Here is a 20,767-nt window from a genome sequence, read left to right on the forward strand (position 1 = left end):
TAAGCCTCTGGCATGATCCCATTTACCAGAATGCACTGGGCTGGCCCAGCCTGGAAGGAGGCAGCAGCACCTCCCCATACCCTCCTATCTGGATGATCTCAGCCAGCTGCCACCAGAACTGAAGAGAGAGAGAGAGAGTGGGGGAGGGACTGGCTAGCTCAGGGGAGTGTGGAGTGTGATTCGGGGGTCTTTCCCCTCTAGGGGGCACTGGCACTTGGCCTTTCCCCAAGGGCTACATGAGCTCTAGGGGGAATCCCCATGCCCCAGAGGGGGGCTGGTGCACCCTGGAGACTCTGATGGGCCTGGGGCACCATCCCCATGCTAAGGAGGATGAGGGACACTGGGTTCCCCAGCTCTCTGGCCTGCATTGTCCAGTCTAACTATGCGGCAACCCCTCAGCCGGCCCTCTTGCCCCAGGGCTGGATACAGTACTAGTCGCTCATGATGATAATACAGAGGCTTCTGCCCCATCTCCCCTCCCAGAACCAGGGAGAGAAACCAGGAGTCCTGACTCCCAACCCCATGTTCTAACCACTGGACCACACACACACCCCTCAGGTAGAGAGGGGACAAAATTCCTGGGTTCTGTCCTGGGCTCAGTGGGATGTGGGGGTCTAGTGGTTAGATCTGGGCAGGATCTTTCCCCAGTCAAAGCTGGGCAGTGGATGGGGTTGGCCCTGCATACCTATGGACATCCCATTCATGTCTGGAGGCGTCAGCCATAGGGGCCCTGGAGACATTAATCCTGGTCTCGGCCGGCCCGAGGGCAGCTCAGCCCCTAATCGGCTCAAGGAGGGGTGAATGGCTAGTTTGATGGTGAGGCCTGGAATCCCAGATGATTAATTGTATTCAAGTTGCCAATAAGCTGGATAATCGGAGCTGAGTGGAGGGAACGCCTAAAGCTTTGAGATGCAGCCTTCTCTCACGCCATCCCAGCCTAGGATCGCCCCTGTGGGAGCCCATGGACTATGGATGGATACTTCCCACCAACCCCATCTGTCCTGAGTCCTCTTGGCCTTCTCCCCATAAATTGCATTAATCTGCCGTGCCCCAACCCTGGGGGAAACTGAGGCACGGATAAGGTGATGGATGTGCCTGATGTCACACAGTGAGGTGGTAAAATCAGGAATAGAATCTACACATCCTGATGCCCAGCCCCGCTGCTGTAACCACTAGGATTCCCTCCCTACCCAGAGCTGATAGTAAACTTTATCATCATCATCATCATATTCTTTGCAACTGCCTTGGCTGGTGGAATGAACTAGGTCAAGGGTGCAGGAGTCAGGGCCTCCCCCAGCTGTCCATATCAGAGGGTGGTGCTGCGGAAAGGGCTCTGTGCTTCAAGGAGGTGAAAGGTGACTCTAGGAGCACAAGGTGCTGCCACAAGCCAGTCTGACTCACTGAGTCACCTCCTGCTGGCCAGGGGCTGCTGTCATGGCCTCAGCTACCCTCAGCCCCTGCCCCCAACCTCAACTTTAACCCCTAGACCCCACTCCCTGCCCCGTGCTGAGGATAGAACCCAGGAGACCTGACTCCTAGCTCCTACCCAGAGAGTGGATTGCACAGTGTAGGGTACCTCATCCTTAGCCTCAGTTTACCTGTTCTTAATTTCACCCCATTTTTTCCTCATTTACCCCCCATAACACCCTCTTTTCCTGCCCTTCCCCATCTCCCATTGCCCTGGCTTAGGGTGGGGCTGGCATCTGGGACGATTCCTTCTGTAGCAGGGCTGTGGCCCTTCAAACCCCCTTTGCAAACAGGAGACCCAGCAGCTGGCGGCCAGAGCTGGAGCTGCCTGCAAAGCAGGTCTGGGGCGCCACCATGTGTGGCCAGGCAGCAGTGCTGGGCCTGCTGCAGGGTCTGGACTCAGCCCAGAGTAGAGAGGGAAGGGGGCGGATGGATAGATGGGGATAGGCAGGCAGGTGGAGAGAGTGACCTGAAGAAGAGCCCTGTGAAAGCTTGGGAAGTAGGTCTAATAAGAGCTATTACTCCATGCGCCCTGTCTGACTCAGATAGGTGGGCCTGGGCCTAGACAGACAGTCAGAGGCAGCGGTGGAGGATGAACCCTGCTTCCAAGAACCCCTGCCCCCCCAGATTATTCCACCTTTGCCCAGTAGGGGGAGTCTCCCCCCGCCCACAACAAGTGCCCCTGGGGCATGTAGGAGCTGGAAAACCAGGCTAGTTGGGTGCCCACGGCTGACCAGTCCTACCTGAAAGACTACAACTCCCAGAAGCCTTTGCGGCCCAAAAGCTCGGCCTCCAGGCCACGACCTTGCCCATGATGCTTGGTGGGTGGGGCTGGAGCAGTTGAGTTCAAGTTTGCAGCTGTGGTTACTGGGAGACTGGCAGTCTGGTCTGGTCGGGACTGGGACTGGGTGACTGCCCCCGGCAAGGGAGCGCTGAGACAGAGGAGGAGGGGAGCGAGAGAGCTGGGGAGTCAGATTGCTGGTGGGAGAGTGGGATTGGTTGGGAGGGGGTCCTGGGGGAGGGAGACAGGACAGTGGGATTGGTGGGGAGAGGGGGCAGGAGAGTGGGATTGGTGGGCAGGGGCTCTGGGAACAGGGTAACTGCCTTTAGGCATTCTAGGAAGGCTGAGGCTGTACAGAGCCCAGGAGCAGGGTGGGAGCGACTAGCATGGATCCAGGGGGAGCAGAATCTCAGCAGCCCCTCCCTAGGGCTCCTGGGAGAGGGAGCCGGAAGTCTGGGAGTCGAAAGAGGCACCAGGACCAGGTTAGAGCTAGTCATGATTTCCCCTGACCCAGACTCTAAACCCCAGTCAATCTCCTCCCCTGGCTGAGCTGGTGACACCTGTCTCCATGGCCAGACTTCTTGCAGGGGTTCTCCCCTCCAGTTCAGGCGTGGTTGGGTGGGGGTGGCAAGAGCTGACAGGAACCCCTCTCTAGGGGTGAGTTGGGACTAGAACCCAGGAGTCCTGGCTCCCAGCCCCCCTACTCTAACCCATTAAACCTCTCTCCTCTACCAGAGGTCGGAAATAGAACCCAGGAGTCCTAGCTCCCAGTGGCTCATTCAGCCCTTTCTACTGAGGCTGGTAGTGGTGTGTGGGGGGGGGGGCGGGGGTTCCCTCGGGGATGAGCCCTCACCACTTCCTCCATTCTCTGTCCCCCATCTCTTTCAGAATCCAGATGTCCGTCTGTCCAAAGCCTTGTCCTATGTTTTGCGTCATGGAGCAGCCCAGCTGGGGCTGGAGATGGGTGCTGGTAAGTGCACCCATACTCCCATGCATTTGCTCCCCCTGGCCTTGCAGGCAGGCTTCAGAACAGCACCTCTCCCATAAAGAGAGAGCTACTGAACCCCAGCAGAAAGGACTGAGACAGGGGACCCTCTGCTTAGGTACAACCCGCCATGCTGACATGGGATCCCTGGCCTGTGGCTGCCCCTGGCTCTCCTACCTGCCCCTGGGGCCTGAAAGGTCAGGGGGTCATTATGGGGGGCACTTGGTATTGATGCATGTGCTCCCTGCTCCTAGGGAGGTGGTGGGAGAGAGAGCACAGAGAAGGGGACTAAGGCTGGGCCTGCTATCCACAGACTCATTGCACTAAACAGCCCAGCCCCTTGCTCCAAAGGGTGTTCCCCCTCACAGGTTACTGGGGGCAGGGGTGTGCTGACATAAACTGGCCTGCCCTCTGCTGGAGGGCCCATGGATGGGCACTGCCCCAGGACACCTGGGTTCTTCAGCCCCTTAGTACCCTGGGTTGGATCTGAGGAGAGCCTGAGGGGTGTGGTAAGGGTTAGGGCATCATGTGGAGGCCAAACTGGTCTTGTCCCTCAGTCACCCCCAATGGATTGCATAGGGAGATGATGGAGTTAGACAGATCTTGGCATAGTTGGTCTAGGGGGGTGGGAGATGGGGTAGATCAGGTCTTGGCCTTGCCAGTCAGAGGAGGGATGGGTTAGAGCATGTGAGGACAGGTTAGAGTATGTGAGGACAGGTTAGGTCTAGGCCTTACCGGTGGAGGTTGGAGGGATGAGTAGGAGCTGCAAGGGGGTGTCAGTCTCGGCTGCACTAGTTGGGAGTGCAAAGGGGGTTTAGATCTTGGCCTAGCCAGTTGTGCGGGAATGGGACAGGGCATGCGAGGAGGGGCAGATCTCACCCTTGCTGGTTGGAGGAACAATGGTGTAGGTGGGGGGCGGGGTGTTGTGCAAGGAGGGAGGATGAGGTAGGGCATGCAGGGGGCAGGTCTAACCCTCGCTGATTATGGGGATGGGGAGGATGTGACAGGTTGAATGAAGGGGTTGGAATGTGGGCAGGGCAAGCCAGGGGGTCAGGTCTTGGCCTAGCCCATCGAGGGGGGGATGGGGCAGGGTGAGCGAGGGGGACAGGTCTCTGCCTAGCCCGTTGGGATGTGGGAAGGGGGCAGGTCTCTGCCTAGCCTATCATGGAGGATGGGAGAGGACAAGGGGGGTAGGGATGCCAGGCCTCGGCCTAGCCCATCAGGGTTTGGGGGTGGGGCAGGGCAAGCAAGGGGAACAGGTCTCGGTTTAGCCCATCAGGGTGTGGGGAGGGGGCAGGTCTCGGCCTAGCTGATCTCATCTATCTCCCCTCCCCAGATGGGTTCCTAGACGTGGCTGCCCTGCTGAGCCTGCCCCGCTTTGGGGGGGTCTCTGTGGCCGATGTGCGACACGTTGTGGAGACTAACGAGAAGCGCCGCTTTGCCCTGCGCCCCCACCCTAGTGATGGGCGCTTGCAGATCCGCGCCAACCAGGGGCACTCACTGCAGGTGCTGGGGGAGGGGTGATGGGCAGCAGAGAGGAATCCCTCTTCTGGGGAAGTGGCGGGGGGCAATTGAGTGGTGCGGGCAGGGGAAATCCTACAACCTGGGGCCCAGAGTGCGGGGGATGGGTCAGAGCAGGATAATCACTCTCCCAGGATTAGGAGGAGTCAGGGGGCAGGACAAGATCCTTGCTTCAGGGAATGGGGGGCAGGGGCACCTAGGACATAAGAAGGGGCAAGAGAATGGGGGCTGGAGGGATGCCGAGAGGCTGATGAGGGCTAAGGAAAGCACAAAAAGGGACTCTAGGCCAGAAGCTCCATTGTGATATCCCTCCATTCCCTCACCAGCAGGTGTCAGAGCTAGAGCTGATCCCACTGCTGGAGCCCACAGCCCTACCCCAGACCATAGCCCATGGCACTTACCTGCGGCACTGGCCGGCCATCTGCCGAGGGGGCCTTTCCCGCATGGGGCGCAACCATATCCACCTAGCACCTGGGCTGCCCGGGGATGGACATGTCCTCAGCGGTGAGTGTGCATGCTGTAATGGGGAGAGAATCTAGGAGTCCTGCCCCCCTGTCCCTGGTGCAGTAATGGGGAGCTCTCTTTGGGGGTGGAGGGCTGTGGTCCTGAGGGACACTGGTGGCTCTGTGTACAAAGCACAGTCAGCTGGGGGGGATGTGGGTGGGTCTGGGAGTTGCTCCCCATAGCCTGCTTTTGACCACCTCTTTGACTATTGATCCCCAGGGATGAGGCAGGACTGTGATGTGGCTATAGTGATTGATGGGCCCCAGGCACTGGCAGGTGAGTAAGGGGACAGGGAGGGCAGTCTCCGGTGGAAACAAAGAAGGTTCCTCAGCCCTTCCAACTGAGGCACCTTCTCAGCAGCAGAACCCAGGAATCCTGGCTCCCAGCCCCATCCTCTAACCACTCAATCCCAGTCCCCACCCTGAGTGGAGGATAGAACCCAGATGTCCTGGTTCCAATGGCCCTGTGCCTGTGCATTGCTTCCCCATGCAGATGGGATCCAGTTCTATCGCTCAGCTAATGGTGTCATCCTCACACCGGGTGATGCTGAAGGCCTCTTGCCTCCCCAGTACTTCCAGAGAGTCCTGCAGCTCCGGCCTGACAGTAAGGGTCTCTCCCACCCTGCCTCCTACCTTCTTGGGGGGAAAAAAGAGGGGATGGCTTGGCACTGGGGGTGGGACAGTATAGACCTCTCCATTACCCCCACCCACTAGAAAGAGGGGAAGGGACTTGTCCAAGGTCATATTGCAAGTGGGGCGGAGGACCTAGCGGTCCTGGCTCCCACTACCTCTGCTCTAACCCACTAATTTCCACTCCCCTTCCCACGCTGGGGATAGAACCCTGGAGTCCGGGGAGTCACTGTAGAACCCTTCCACAGAGTCACGGACCTGCTCGACATGGTGAGAGCTTGGTTTATTACTCTGTGTTTGCAGTCCCAGTTGACGTGCCCGGCTGGCAGCTCGTGGCAGAATCCAAGTAGCTCTGGTTTTGATCTGTTCCCAGGGAGTGGCAGAGAAGTGCCCATGAGCCGATGGAGGGTGGAGGGTCCTGTTATTCCCTGGCATAGTTGGCAAGGGCAGGCAGGTTCAGGAAAGCCAAATTCTGCCAACCCATTTCTGAATCCTTCTCTCTTTCAGGGCGTTTGCTACCCCTCGAGTGACTCTCACAGGGTCCAGGGCCATGGCATGGAGGAGAATCAGGCAGGAGAGAGCAGTGTAAAATAAAATCCCTATTGTTCCATCTGCTGCAGGCTCTTTAACCATCTCTCTTCTGGATTTGCTTGCCTTGCTTCCCCGCGCCCACCGCTGGGGTAAGGCGTGCTGGCTGGGGACCTGTATTCCCCCTCCCATAGAGCACATGCAGGAGTGCTGGGGTGGCAGGGAGCACGAGAAGGGATGGGTGGATCAAGGGGTGGCTTGGGCTGGGGTTGTGTAGGCCATTGTGGGGTGGTGTTTGAGGAGTAGCAAGTGTTGGGCTGGCTGGGTTGGTTAGCTGAGTGTGTATGGAAAAGTGGAGACTGGGGTTGTGGAGCATGGGGGGAGTGGCTTGGGAATGTGTGTGTAGGGATTGGTGGGCTGTGTTGTGGGTAGGAGGGAATGGGGGTAGGGGACTGTGTTGGGTGGGTATGTTGGGGATAGGTGGTTGGGATGGGTGGGTGAGGGCTGCTCCCTCCCTGTTGGCGGGGCCAATGTTGGTCCCTGCTGCCCCCTGGTACCCAGCAGGGGATAGGAACAGTGCTGAGTGCTCACAGGGCCTCGTGGCCCCCTGTCAGCTTGTAGAAAAGCTCCTCATCGAGGCCCCGGCCCTTGTCGGTGGAGCGGGTGGACAGGAAGATGTACCCCCCGATGTACTCGTGCACGATATTGCACCTGGCCGACACACAGCTGAATGCCACATTGATGTGCTCATCAAACTCAATCGCCACCTGGGAGAGAGGACAGTAGTGAGGGGCTGGTTGGGGAAGAGAACACAGGAGTCCTGGCTCCCACTTTTTAGTGTTGTTAGAAACTGGGGAACCTTTTGGGGAAGAAGTAGCCTGTACCGGGGGAGGATGGACTCCACCTTAACCAAAATGGAACCAGATAGCTGGCATGTAAAATTAAGAAGGTTGTAGAGGAGTTACATTTAACTTTAAAAAGGGAAACAACACAAGAATGAGGATGTTTGTTAGATGGAAATTAAAAAGAACAGTCACGGGGGTACAGTGCGGCCTGCAGTCAGCATGGAGACTACTTAAAAATACCATAATAGAGGCTCAGACTAAATGTATACCCCAAACCAAAAGAGACATGGCTAAGCAACAGCGTATTGGAGAGGAAAAGTCACCCTTTAAAATGTCAGGTTTCAGAGTAGCAGCCATGTTAGTCTGTATTCGCAAAAGAAAAGGAGGACTTGTGGCACCTTAGGGACTAACAAATTTATCTGAGCATAAGCTTTTGTGATCTACAGCTCACTTCATCAGATGCTCAAATAAATTTGTTAGTCTCTAAAGTGCCACAAGTTCTCCTTTCCTTTAAAATGTGGAAGTCAAATTCTAATGAGGAAAATAAGAAGGGGCACAAACTCTGGCAAGTAAAATGTACAAGTGTCATAAGACAGGCCAAAAAAGAATTTGAGAACTAACTTGCTAAAGATGCAAAAACTAACAATAAGAATTTTCTTAAGTACATCAGAAGCAGGAAGCATGTCAGACAATCAGTGGGGCCACTAGACAACCAAGGTGTTAAAGAAGCACTCAAAGAAGACAAGGCAATCACAGAGAAGCTAAATGGATTTTTTGCATGGGTCTTTGCAACAGAAGATATAGGGGAGGTACCCATATCAGAGCTATTCTTTTTGGGTGACTAATCGGAAGTATCGTCCCACATAGATGTGTCAATAGAGGTGGTTTTGGCACATATTACTAAAACTAAACAATACTAAGTCACCAGGACCAGATGGTCTTCACCCAAAAGTTTGAAGGAAGTCAGATATGAAATTGCAGAACTGTAGTATTTAACCTATTGCTGAAATAAGCCTCTGTAGCAGATGACTAGAGGATAGCTAATGAAATAGCAAATTTTTAAAAAGGCTCCAGAGGCAATCCTGGCAATTACAGGCCAGTAAACCTAACTTCAGTACCAGGCAAATTGGTAGAAACTGTAGAAAAGAGCCCAATTATCAGACACAGAGATAAATACACTTTATTGAGGAAGAGTCAATATAGCTTTTGTGAAGAGAAGTCATGGCTCACCAGTCTGGTGTGATGATTAAGGGTATGGAATGGCTTCCATACAAGGAAAGACTAAAGATTAGGGCTGCTCAGCTTAGAAAAGAGACAACTAAGGGTGTGTGAGAGATAAAGGTCTATAAAATCATGAATGGTATGGAAAAAGGGAATAGGAAAGCGTTATTTACCTTTTTCCACAATACAAAAACCAGGGGTCGCTGGATGAAATTAATAGGCAGCAGATTTAATACAAACAAGAGGAAGTTCTTTTTCACACAATCCACAACTAACCTGTGGAAGTCATTGCTATGGGATCTTGTGATGGGCAAAAGTATAACTGGGTTCCAAAAAGAACTGGATAAGTTAGTGCTGGATAGGTCCATCAATGACTATTTGCCAATATGACCAAGGACATAACCTCATGCTTGGGGTGACCCTAAACCTCTGATCGCCACTAGCCAGGTGGATCACTCCATGCCTCCCGTGTTCTGTACACTCTGGCTGAAGCTCTGATATGGGCCACTGTTGCCCAGGATACTGGGCAAGATAGATTAGGGCTTGACCTAGTAGGGCAGTTCTTATATTCTTAGAATCAGTTACAAGATAATAGGGTTAGAAGAAATAGCCAGAATGGATTTGTCAAGAACAAATCATGCCAAACTCACTTGATTTCCTTTGTGGACAGGATTACTGGCCTAGTAGATGGGCCATAGTCCCACATGACACACTCATAAGCAAACTAGGGAAATGTGGTCTAAATAAAATTACTATAAGGTGGGTACACAACTGGTTGAAAGACTGTCCTCAGAGTAGTTATCAATCATTCACAGTTGAACTGGGAGGATGTATCTAGTGGGGCCCTCCAGGGTTCAGTCCTGGCTCCAGTACTATTCAATATGTTCATTAATGACTTGGATAATAGAGTGGAGAATATGCTTATAAAATTTGCAGATGACACCAAACTGGGAGGGATTGCAAGTACTTTGGAGGACAAGCTTAGAATTAAAAATCACCTTGACAAGTTAGAGAAATTGGTCTGAAATCAACAAGATGAAATTCAATAAAGGCAAGTGCAACGTACTACTCTTCAGAAAAAAAAAACCAAATGCACAATTACAAAATGAGAAAGAACTGATTACGTGGCAATGTTGCTGAAAAGGATGCAAGGATTACAGTGGCTCACAAACTGAACGTGAGTGTCAGCAGCTGCAGAAATGGTTAATATTATTCTGGGGTGGTGCAAGAGTGTTGCATGTAAGATATGGGAAATAACTGTCCTTCTCTGCTTGGCACGGGGGAGGCCTTGGCTGCAGTACTGTGCCCAGTTCTGGGCACCACATTTCAGGAAAGATGGGAACAAATTGGAGAGAGTCCAGAGCAGAGCTACAAAAATGATAAAAGGTTTAGAAACCCTGATCTAGGAGGGAAGGTTAAAAACACTGGGCTTGTTTAGTTATGAGAAAAGACTGAGGGGACCTGCTAACAGTTTTCCAATATGTTAAGGGCTGCTATAAAGAGAATGGGGATTAATTGTTCTCCATGGCCCCTGAAGGCAGGATAAGAAGTCGTCCTTAATCTTCAGCAAGGGAGACTCAGGTCAGACATTAGGGAAAAACTTTCTGACTAAGGGTAGATAAGCTCTGTGACAGGCTTCCAAGGGAGGTTGTGGAATCCTCATCACTGGAGGTTTTTAAGAACAGGTTCAACAAACACTTGTAGGAATGGTGGCGGTTTATTAGTCCTGCCTCAGCGCAGTGGGCAGGACTTGGCGACCTCTCAAGGTCCCTTCCAGCCCTACATTTCTGTGATTCTGTAGACCCCACTTGCCTCCTAGAGCCAGGCAAGAGACTCCAGGAGTCCTGGAGCCCATCTCCACCATGCATGGGCACTGGAGAGGAGAAGACCCAATACAATCGTGTCTCCTAGGGCATTCCCCTACACCCCCTCTCCCTGTGCCAGACTCCATAATGGCTTGGCATTGCTCTTTATAGGCCCCAGCAACCCCTTCCCTGCACTGACCTGACGGATGTCCCAGTTGACATTCCACTGGCGCATGTTGCTATACCGCCAGGTTTTCACCATGTCTCCCACGCCCAGGTCAATTCGGATCAGACGATTATTGGCGATGCCCAGGATCTCATCCTTCCTACTGCCCTTGAACCTGTGGAGCATGGAGGGGCTGGGGGTCAGGACTCCTGGGTTGTATTGCAGTTTGGGGGTGGCAGTCAATGGATTGGAGCAGGAGGGGCTGGGGGTCAGGATTCCTGGTTTCTATCCCTAGCTGAGCGGGGAGAGGAGTGAGGTTGAATGGGTTGGGGCTGGAGTGGAAGGTCTGGGCTTCGGGACTTCTGGGTTCTATCCCTGACTCTGTAGAAGTGTGAAGGGGGGTCCAGTGGTTAGAGCGGGGTGGGGGGGGGTCAGGACTCCTGGGTTCTACCCTTGGCTCTGTGGGGAGGGGTGCCTCACCTGACCACAAAGTAGGAGATGCCGAAATCAGGCAGTGATTGCCAGGCCTGGATAAACCTCATCTTGGCCTCGGTGAGTGAGAGCTGGGCCACATTCTGATGGGCCTCCAGGATGCGCGGGGTTAACTGTGGGCAGGAGACATGGGTCAGTGTTCCAGTGTGTTCCAGGCCTGATCACTGCTTGGATGGGAGACCTCCTGGGAGGTTGGGGGGTGTGCTCCCATCACAGTCATTGCTGGCCCCATTACCCAAGTGCAGCAGCTGGGGGTGCTGTGCTGTAGGGGGCAGGGCAGGGCGGGGGGCTCAGTGCAGGGCACTGTGCTGCAAGGAGCAGGGTGGGGGGCTCAGTAGGGGTGCTCTGCACTTGCAGTCCTGGCCCCATTACCCAAGTGCAGCACTAGGGGGAGCTGTGCTACAGGGGGCATCTCCTCTTGCAGTCAGTGTTGACTCCATCCTGGGGCCAGGGGTGCTGTGCTTCAGGGAGTGGGACATGGAGCTCAGTAGGGGTTGCTGCCCCAACCCCCACCTACTTGTTTGGGCTTGAATTTCTTCTGGTAGCGCGGGGACACCAGCCACTGGGTGCCTATGGCCTCGGCATCGGGGGCCACGGGCGCGTCAGGACTGGCTCTCTGCAGCTGCAGGAAGGACAGGATATTCTGCACCTCAGACTGATACGTGCTGTCTGCCATGGTTCGGCCTTTGGCTGCCAGCCGGCACCCTGCCATCCAGCGGGCATACTGCTGCTCCTGCAGGGGGGGAGGAGGAGGAGGAAGGGAAGGGAGGGAGTTAAAGGAGGGGGAGGCACTAAAGACCCCCAGCTGGGACCACCGCTGCAATGCATCTTAGTAGCCAGACCCTGCAGCCCCTTTCTAGAAGATAATCCCATTCACCCACCAATTTATAGCCCCACTGCAGCCCACCTTTTATGTTGTAATCCCACTGCCCTTTCACTCCCCACAACTCTCTTCCTACATGGTACAACCCAAATGCATCCCCCAGTGTGAGTCCCTAGGGTATAACCCACCCCACAGTCTGATCCCACTGCTGTCCCACAACTTACGTCCTCACAGCGCAGGTACACCTCGCTCATCCCCTCCGGAGAGGGCACCAGCAGTTTGATGCAGAACTTTTGGCTTGAGACGTTGACATCCGGTACCACCTCACAGCCTGAAATTGGTGGCAGGGGGAGTGGAATGCAGCATAATTGGTAATTAAAATGCTTTATTGTGTCTGCAAAAATACCTCAAAATCCCATGGGGCTGGGGGACAATCTTTCGCCTCTGTGTTGACCTATGGAACTACTTGCCACACGAGTTTTAAGGAGGCCAAGGCTTCAGGGAGATTAGATCTGGCTGTTAGTTGATGCCAGAGACCATTGACTGGCTGTGAATGGCAGGGGCCAGCAAAGAAAATCCTGTCCTTTTACTTTCAGTTAACTGTGGAAGTCCCTGCTACTGGCGTGCAAAGGGCCCAGGAGGTTGGAACAGAGAGGATGTGAAAGGGATTCCCCTGCACCCTGAGCGCGGACAGCAAGACACCTTCATGCTGCAGTTGGAATATACATGATGGGAATCCCGCCCAGCATTGCCTGGTGAGGGGAGCTCAGTGTTGAGGGAAGGCTTATGTTCAGTTCTCTGAAGCAGCAGACTTTGTGCGAGCTGGGACACAGCGGGCTGGATGAGCCCATCTGTCTGATCTGGGAGGATGTGGGGAGAAGAGATGCCAGGGAGAGGGGATACCGTACTCACCCTTGAGACTGAGCTGCTGTACGGGCTCACCCAGGGCCTCCTCACGGCTCTTGTAGTAGGAGATGGAGGTCTCTTTGAACATTACCCAGTACTGCTTGTAGCCCTTCAGCGTCAGCTTGCGGGGCCTGTGGAGGGGGGCATCAATGCCAAGGTGGAGGGGGCACAGTTGGACACTCCCCAGATGTGGGAGATACACACAGTCCCCCTAGGGCCCTGAGCTGTGACATGGGATGGGTGCAACAGGATAGCTTGGGGGATGGGGTCAGGCATGTTATTGGCACTGTGAGCACTAGACCCCACGTTGCTCCCAGAGCAGGGGTAGAACCCAGGAATCCTGACTCTCAGCCCCCACCCCCAAAGTGAGGATGAGAGTCTGAAGCTCACCTGAATATCCGGAGATAATCCTTCAGCTCAGGGATGGTGGTGAGATTTTCCTGTCAGGAGATCAAGACACAGTCACCCCCTGCTACTCCAGTCCGGCCCCCCGATGCCCCTCAATCCTGCCACCTCCTGATATTCCAACCCTGGATCCCCCCACAGCGCTGCTGGTGCCCCTCACATCCGCCCCTTACCAGCATGTCCGAGGTTGATGTCCCCCCCTCCAGCTTGACCTGGAGGTTGGACAGGGCTGAGTCCAGGTCATCCAGGCCTTGCTCCCCGGCTGGCTCCGTGGGGTCAGCACTCAGTGAGAGCTTGTTGATGTGATACTGGAGGGCAGGGGGAGGCCGGTTAGTTGGGGAGGAAGGGGAGGGAGATCTTCACCGCCCCACCCACCCAGATAGCCCCCACATGGGATTGGCCACTGGCTTGACCTGGCAGGATGGATCCTTGTTCACCTGGGTGGGAGAGCTCCAGACGTAGTTAGTCCTGGCCCCACTGGGTGAGCTCTGGGGAAGACAGACCCCAGCCCAGCTGGGGGTGGGATGTGGAAATATATTGGGTAAGGGTACTCTGTAGCGGGGAGGGGCTAGATCCCTACTAGGTGGGAGTGCTTGGGGGACAAAGGGGGGGGCAGATGGATCCCAGCCCAGGCGGGTGGGAGGGCTCCAGGGATGGTTACTCCTGGCCCCACTGGGTGAGCACTAGGGAAGGTAGATCCCAGCCTGATTGTGGGGTAGGCGGGGGTGTTCCATGGCCGGGGAGGGGATGGATCCTGGCCAGTTGCGAGTGCTTCATGTGAGGGAGGGAAGGGGATGGCTGTGGGGGAATCCCTGGTAGGTGGGGGTGGATTCCAGCCCAGCAGGCGGAGGTGGATCCTGGCCTAGCTGGGGGTGGGGGGCGGAGGTCCAGTACCTGCAGCGCAGCGAAGACCATCATCTCCTCCTCGGTGCTTTCGGTCTCCTCCAGCAGCACGGCCCAGCGTGCCTGCTCGTACAGCTGGGTGATGCGCACTGCGTCGTACTGCAGCATGGGGGACAGGAAAGGTGGGTGGGGGTTAGGGAGTCAATGGGGGAAATTAAGGGGGAGGAGCGGGGAGGGGGTGGAACAGGGGTCTGGAGGAGAGTTGGGTTGGGGTGGAGGGAAGGAGGGGTCCTGGGCTCCAGATCCAAGAAGTCAGTGTAGGTTTGAGGGGGGAAGGGAAAGTCTGGGGAGAGATGATGGGGTGTGATAGGGGTTGGAGTAGCCAGGACAGGCTGGCTATATTTGGGGAGTGAAGGATGGACAGGAGACCCCAGGGGAGAAGGGTTGGAGGGGAGGGAGGCACACAGGGGTCCCACCTTGGGCTCCAGGTCAAAGAAGCTGTAATATTTGAACCGCAGCCAGAGCTGCTCGTTCTCCCGCACGTCCTGCTGCATCAGTGACCGCGAGGAGCTCAGCCACCTGGAGGGGAACACGGGAATTGTCATATTAGTAAGAACAGGTGTGACTCAGTTTCCCCACCCACTTGGGATTGCCACCCCCTGGGTGGGAAGGGGTTACACCTTCCTCTCTAGGGCAGGGTAGATGAGATGGCTGCAGGTCTCTATCTGGGGGTGGGAATGCACCATCAAGAACTGTCCCTAGGCAGGGAGCCCTGAAGCGACACTGAGACCCCCGCTGGCCAGCCAAGGGAGGCTGAACATGTGTGACCAGCACCAGGCAGCTGGAGATCAGGGGACAGGAGGCGGCTTCAGCCTGGCCCACACTTAGCCCGGCAGAGCTCTGTGGGCTGGGGAGGGAGAGGGCAGCGTCGCCGCAGAGCGTGAACCCTCGTGCAGATGCTCTGATCCCAGCATGGAAGGGCTTTGGCCACCACAGCTGGGGAGAGCTCAGCTGATGGAACCACTCCCATGTGGGTAGAAGCTGCATCCCCCGGCAGGGGTTGCGGGAAGCTCTGCCAGTCAGGCCTGGGCTAGGAACTGGGCTGCCCATAGAGCACTCATAAGGCAAGTCAGGGTTGGCTCTCCCCGTGCCCTGTCGCCGTAAGGACGGAAGGCCTGCCCACCGTGGGGTGCCCCCAAGGGCTCAGCAGCGATGGGGGAGGGAGGGCTCACTCTTGGATACTAAGGGTAACACTCCACCCTGGTCTAGGAGTGAGACCCCAGCCAGAAAACAGGGGAGACTGGCAGGAGCCTAGGGAACGGGGCAGGTGGCTGCCAGCATGGACTCCAGGCTGAGCCTGGCTTTCCGTGCTGCGCTAAGGATGCTACGACGCTGGGTCCCAGGGGACTGGTAAACACTGGCTTGCTCTGAACAGGCTGCACTGGGTCGCTTCAGGGCAATCAACGCAGAGGAACCTCTGGGGAGATATAGAGAGACATGGGAGTCTGGAGTCCAGGGCCCCGCCTAGATGTGCTGGAGTCGCGGGACTCATCCTAACTCCATGGCCCGGCCTGCCCGGGCGCCGCTAGAGGTGACGGGGGTACAGATTGCCCTGGAAATCCATGATGGGACCCAGCTGTGGTGCTGCCCCCAGGCATAGAGCCAGCAGCCGCAGCTCTCCCGGTGCCCCTCAAGCCCAGCCTGCAGCCCCCCTCTCTCCTCTCACCGGCTGTTGATCTGGGCCTTCTCCATGAGGTTGCTGGGCCGAGGCATCTTCAGCACGTGCTCGGGGCTCAGGCCAGTCCAGCTCACTGACAGCATCCGGTAACAGGCCTCGGTGGTGGGGCTGTCCGAGAAATGGGCCGGCATCCCCCGGAACGGCTGCTGCTCCGCGCCTGCAGGGAAAGGGAGGGCTTCTGCTCTGTGCACAAGGGGGGGGTTAGCGGGGCCCAGGCAGATGCCCGCTGCCAGGTGCACACACAGTAGGGCAGGCTCTCACACCACTGCTTGTGCTCACTAGTGCACGTACCTTCTGGCACAAGCACACAGGGGTGCTCTCACATGCACTCACTCACACACACGCTCACCCCAGCACTCGCAGGGAAGCACACTCACATGCCCCTGCCCACCCCCTTCGCCCGCACTCACTGGCTGGCAGCACCACCCCGCTGAGGTCAAAATCATCCTCTGTCCCCAGCACCGGCCCCTTCCGCTTCTTCTTGTCCTTCTCCTCAGGCGCCCGCAGCAGTGACAGCTCCTCGGCATGCCGGATACCTGAGGGGAGGGGACATGGGGTGAGGGAGCTCCCCAGTAAGGGGGCCTTCCCCCATCTTCCCCTTATTCCATCTGTCTGGGCCCCCTGCCCCTCTCCCCCAAAAGCCCCATCCCTCCTCCCCGAGCCCACCCAGGCTTTTCTCCCTACTTTTGCTCCCCTCACCCCTTTGTGCCCCCCTGCACACCTCCCCGACCCCTGCTCCTCCCCTTACCGCTCCCTGGGTCACCTCCTCACCCCAGACACTGGCCCATCTATGCTCCTACTCCCCACCTGGGAAGGGGCAGCCAGGGGAGAAGAGCCCCAGGTGCTAGGTAGATGTGATGTCACTAATTTGTCATGACTCCCCATGCACTTTTTCCAGACCACTTTAAGCACTGTCCCCTGCCCCACACCTCCAAACCCCCTACCCCTCTGCACCCTTTGCCTTTCCCTCCTCCACAACTCCTGCCCCTCCCTGATATTCACCCTCGATGTCTACCCCCAGCATCCTTCTCCACCCTGGCCCGTCTATGCCCCATCCCCACCCGGGCACTCACTCAGCACCCGGCAGATGCCAGCCACAGCACGGAAGACGGGCTCAGAGAAGCTGGCGTGGACGCGGATCATCCGCCGGTTGGGCAGCTGCAGCCGCACAGGCTTGTGCTGAGGTGTGTACCGGAGACGGGCATCTGCCTGCAGCCCGTACTTATCCAGGGTCCAGTTGGTCTTGAGCAGCCAGAGTTTCTTCTGCTCCCACCAGAGTGCATGGTCTGACCAGTTCTGCTTCACCTCTGGGGGCAGAGCACAGTAGTTTGCACAGGGACCCCTTGTCTGGCACTGAGATGCAGCCACCTCTGGCATGGGGCATGGGGGCTGTTAATGGAGGGACCCCTCGCCCAGCGCTGAGATGTAGCCAGTGCCGCCTCAGGGTGGGATAGAGGAGGTAGCTCCCAGTATAAGGAAGATGCTGCAACCCCAGGAGCTGAACTGCGCAAGCCACCCACACGCAATACAACTACAGACTTCTAAACCAGAGCCATGGCTACTGGGGCAGGGTCCTGGCTTCCCCATGCTAACCACTAGGCCCCATTCTCTTCCTGGAGTTGGGAGAGAACCCAGGTGTCCCAATTCCCAGCCCACCTTTCTCTAAGCCACTAACCCCCCACCCCACCCCACCAGAGCCAGGAATAGACTCCCGAGCCCTGAAGGCTATTTATAGCCATAGGCTCTGGCTAGCTGGCCCCTTATCAGCCTCCATCCAGGGTATGGGCCTCACAGTCTCCAGCAGCAGCTACAGCTGCTATCTGGCACTGCCAGGGGAAGGTCCCCATACCACATAGCCTGGCCACAGGAAGACATGGCACAGGCCCACCTCGTGTCCTGGGCAGATAAAGAGACACTTCCTGTTGCATTGGTCCCTGGGTGCCCCCTCCCACCAGGCCCCAGGCCCCTCCCTCGCTGGTACCGAGGGGAGTAGGGAGATGTGGACAAACACTGTAGGGGAGTACAGGACAGAGGGAAGCACTTGGGGACAGACAGATGGATGGAGGGGGACATGTGGGACTGACCAATGGATCACTAACACCTAAAGAACAGACAACTGGGCAGATTAGAGCCCAGACAGGCGTTCCAGGGTTGGCCCACCCCCTGGGTAGCCCCCATGCCCACAGATGGCAGGTGCTTGTTTCCCTGACACAGAGGGCAATTCTGGGGTAATCAAGGGGGTAGGAGGCAGTGCTCCAGCCAGACCCCAATCTTGCACAGAGTAGGAGGGGAGAGACAGGAACTGAGGGTGGAACTGGGCGATTGGGAGTCGCTTCCCTGCATCAGGGCCATGACTCAGCCTGCATCATGTGAGAGACTGGCAGGAACAGCAGGAAGTGGGGGTCTAGAGGTTAGAGCAGGGGGCTGGGAGAGGACTCCTGGGTTCCGTTCCCAGCTCTGGGCTGGGGGGGGGGAGGAGAGGGAATTTGAGGTGCCCTAGGGTAAAGGGTTGGGGAACCCCCTCTGATGCTAAGATGCGTGATGCTGGGAATCCAGCATCTACTGGCTACTAGAGGGGGAAGTGCAGCAGGGAAATTAAAGGGACAGAACCCCACCATCCACGCAGGGGCTCACCCATTGTGGGGAGAAGTGTGTAAAGTGGGGAGGGGATGGAAGAGGACACCCCTCCATGTAACCCACAGCAGCAGGGGGGACCCCACACTCACTGATCTTATCCACAATCTGCAGCATGATGCCCCCAATGTGTACATCCCCGGTGACTCGCAGGGTGAGGGGCTCAGCCTCGGGCCCCAGCTCCTCCACAGCCACTCTCAGCTCCCAGGAGGCATCGATGTAATCCCCGCTCGCTGTCTTCAGCCCAGCCATGGCGAGCCCTGGAACGAGTGCAGTGCAAGGGTCAGGAGGGAGACAGGACACCGGAGTTCTGTGCGCTCCTCTGGAAAGGGAGCAGGGTCTAGGGGGTTAGACTAGGGGGCTGGCAGTCAGGACTCCTGGGTTCTATCCCCAGCTTCAATTGTCAGCGTAACAAGGGTTGGGGGGGGCAGCTTGTCCCTTTCCCGCTCTGTAGGTCAGTAGCGCTGGGGTGGTACAAGGGGATGGAGGGGTGAGAACGACTTCACAGTTCAGCAAGGGACACTTCCCGCCCCTGCCCATTGCAGGGAGGGAGAGGATTTGCCTTCCCCCAAAGCATAGGGTGGAGGCAGAAATAGCTGGACCACTGCTCCCATACAGCAGCGCTAGGCTGGCCCAGTGTTGTGTTCAGGGGCTGCAGGGCACAGGATCACAGGCGAGATGGGAGCCAGGGAATCCCAGTCCCAGCAGGAGAGAGGTGGTGCTGGGTGGGCCCCTGGAAGTCTGTCCTGCAAACAGCTGACCAGACCAGAGAGCCAGGGTCAGGACTCACGGGTTCTATCCCCAACACTGGGAGGGAAATGGGGTCAAGTGGGTTAGAGCAGGGAGGGCTGTGAATCAGGACTCCTGGGCCCATTGCTGACCATAGTGGGTCGGGGGACACACCACCAATCCTTCCCAACTCAATAGTTCTCACTCCCCAACCAGAGCTGGGGACAGAACCCAGGGATCCTGACTCTCCATCCCCCAGGTTGATATACAATCACAGTTTACCCCTGAGCCCTAGCTCACAGCTGAAGACCACAAGGGCTAATACAGATCAGCAGCTCGGTAAATGCCAGGAGCCCCGGAAGTAGGGTATAGAACCAGGCATACGAAGAGTGAAGCCTGGCCCCAGGGACAGCCCCCCCACATCCTTTCAGCTGCCCAGGAGGAATTCTCCTATAGCTTGGTAGGAAGTGCCATGCATCTAACTAGATCACACCTCCATGCAGCCCATCCTCAACCTCCATCCAAAATTGGGTCCCCTCTTCCACTTCAGTGAAAGATTGTGCATAAGGGCACGTGGCAAATTGGTGGGGCAGGACAGATGGAGTGGGACCTGCCACGACACTGTAAAGCGGAACCTGCCACCCCCAGCCACCACCGCGCAGCCAGCCCCTTACCGATCCCGGTGTGGGCTCTGTCCGAAGCTCCCGGAGCTGTTAGCTCATCTAGCACGGATAGGGATCCAGCCTGGGCTCTGTCTCCCTTGCCAGCGTGCCTCCTGTCAAATCAGTCCAGCCCGTTGCTCTAGCCCTGGGCGTTTCCCTCCCCCTCACACTTCACTTCCTCTCAGCCGCTGAGCACTGTTTGCTCAACAGCTCCAGGGCTCTGCATTGTGTTTGTCTTGGGTAGGAAGTCCTTTGCAGCAGGGCCCAATGGCAGCTCAGGCACCTGCCGAGTCCCTGGGATTGCTTTAGAGTAACACAGCCACACTGCTGTGAGCAGTGTGTACGCCCTTCCCAGTAGGGACTCTCTCGCGCTTTGTATTTGAAGCGCCTAGTACCACAGGGGCCCTGATCTGAGTTATGGTTTGTGTAGCACCCAGCACAACAGGGCACCCTAGCTCAAGCCGGGGGGGGGGGCTACAGTGCCTGGCCCCAGGGGGGGGCATCCCTTTATTAAACCACAGAAGGACAGAGAGCAGCTATTGGAGCACAAAGGGAAAAGGGAGCCTCCCTACAAATTTTCCTCCGCCCCACTGAGCAGCACCTAGTGAAAACACAGTTAGGCAGTGGAACTCAGGGCCACATGATTCCATTACAGGCCAAAGGTTCAGGAAGGATTTCAGTTCATTCGGGGGCTAATCAAGCAGGTGGCAAGAACATATGAGGGAAATGAATGGGAGCAGAATGCTGACAGGTGTTCAGTGGGGGAATGTGTCCTGCAGGCAGGACAGCAGGGTGACTTGAACCTTCCTCTGAAGCAGGAAGCACTGGTGGGAAGACTGATTCACTGGGCTGATTTGGTTTTGCAGTTCTTATGTTCCCACACCACTGTTGGCCACTGGAAGTTGGGAAACTGTTGAGAAGCATCCAGCTCTATGTTGCAACTGTGTTTGGCGTGCTAGGGCACTTATCACTTCTCCTACCACAGAACACAGGTGTCTTGCTTCCCTAATTTTCCCTAGGTCACATGTTTTGGCAGAGAATGGTGCAGTCCCAACTCTTCTCTAAGCCATTGGACCCCACTCC

The 20,767-nt window shown here is 56.5% G+C and overlaps 2 protein-coding genes across 7 annotated transcripts; one reads left to right on the forward strand and one right to left on the reverse strand.

Moving 5' to 3' along the window:
* The first annotated feature begins 2 nt into the window (after positions 1–2).
* TRPT1 (tRNA phosphotransferase 1) lies at positions 3–7,642 on the forward strand. 6 transcript variants are annotated; one of them, XM_073351767.1, is made up of 7 exons: positions 3–2,448; positions 3,137–3,351; positions 4,570–4,739; positions 5,081–5,258; positions 5,478–5,534; positions 5,751–5,861; positions 6,395–7,642. In XM_073351767.1, exons 2-7 carry the CDS (start codon positions 3,144–3,146, stop codon positions 6,415–6,417), a joined length of 747 nt encoding a protein of 248 aa, XP_073207868.1. In that variant the 5' UTR covers positions 3–2,448; positions 3,137–3,143; the 3' UTR covers positions 6,418–7,642. The 6 variants fall into 6 exon arrangements, with proteins under 6 accessions (XP_073207868.1, XP_073207874.1, XP_073207871.1 ...); XM_073351770.2 differs by lacking the exon at positions 3–2,448 and adding an exon at positions 2,504–2,730 and having other exon boundaries at positions 3,137–3,218; positions 5,084–5,258; XM_073351769.2 differs by lacking the exon at positions 3–2,448 and adding an exon at positions 2,505–2,730 and having other exon boundaries at positions 3,137–3,218.
* FERMT3 (FERM domain containing kindlin 3) lies at positions 6,156–20,133 on the reverse strand. Its single transcript, XM_073351760.1, has 15 exons — positions 19,697–20,133; positions 18,386–18,553; positions 16,733–16,966; positions 16,070–16,195; positions 15,648–15,816; positions 14,398–14,500; positions 13,973–14,080; positions 13,252–13,386; positions 13,064–13,113; positions 12,680–12,804; positions 11,992–12,098; positions 11,462–11,677; positions 10,933–11,057; positions 10,486–10,627; positions 6,156–7,182 (listed from the first exon to the last, which is right to left on the reverse strand). Exons 2-15 carry the CDS (start codon positions 18,543–18,545, stop codon positions 7,003–7,005), a joined length of 1,980 nt encoding a protein of 659 aa, XP_073207861.1. The 5' UTR covers positions 18,546–18,553; positions 19,697–20,133; the 3' UTR covers positions 6,156–7,002.
* Between the last annotated feature and the right edge of the window lie 634 nt (positions 20,134–20,767).

The sequence above is a fragment of the Lepidochelys kempii genome, chromosome 7 (assembly GCF_965140285.1).
Source record: "Lepidochelys kempii isolate rLepKem1 chromosome 7, rLepKem1.hap1, whole genome shotgun sequence".
Classification (NCBI taxonomy): Eukaryota; Metazoa; Chordata; order Testudines; family Cheloniidae; genus Lepidochelys; species Lepidochelys kempii.

Coding starts and splice junctions, on each gene's coding strand:
- TRPT1 (XM_078853640.1), top strand. CDS start 3,090: ATGAGCCCTCACCACTTCCTCCATTCTCTGTCCCCCATCTCTTTCAGA. Junction 3,352..4,569: donor ACAGGGGACCCTCTGCTTAG/GTACAACCCGCC, acceptor TCCCCTCCCCAG/ATGGGTTCCTAGACGTGGCT. Junction 5,862..6,394: donor CCTGCAGCTCCGGCCTGACA/GTAAGGGTCTCT, acceptor TCTCTCTTTCAG/GGCGTTTGCTACCCCTCGAG.
- FERMT3 (XM_073351760.1), bottom strand. CDS start 18,545: ATGGCTGGGCTGAAGACAGCGAGCGGGGATTACATCGATGCCTCCTGG. Junction 16,196..16,732: donor TGGCATCTGCCGGGTGCTGA/GTGAGTGCCCGG, acceptor CCCTCCCCTCAG/GTATCCGGCATGCCGAGGAG. Junction 11,058..11,461: donor AGAAATTCAAGCCCAAACAA/GTAGGTGGGGGT, acceptor TCCTGCCCACAG/TTAACCCCGCGCATCCTGGA.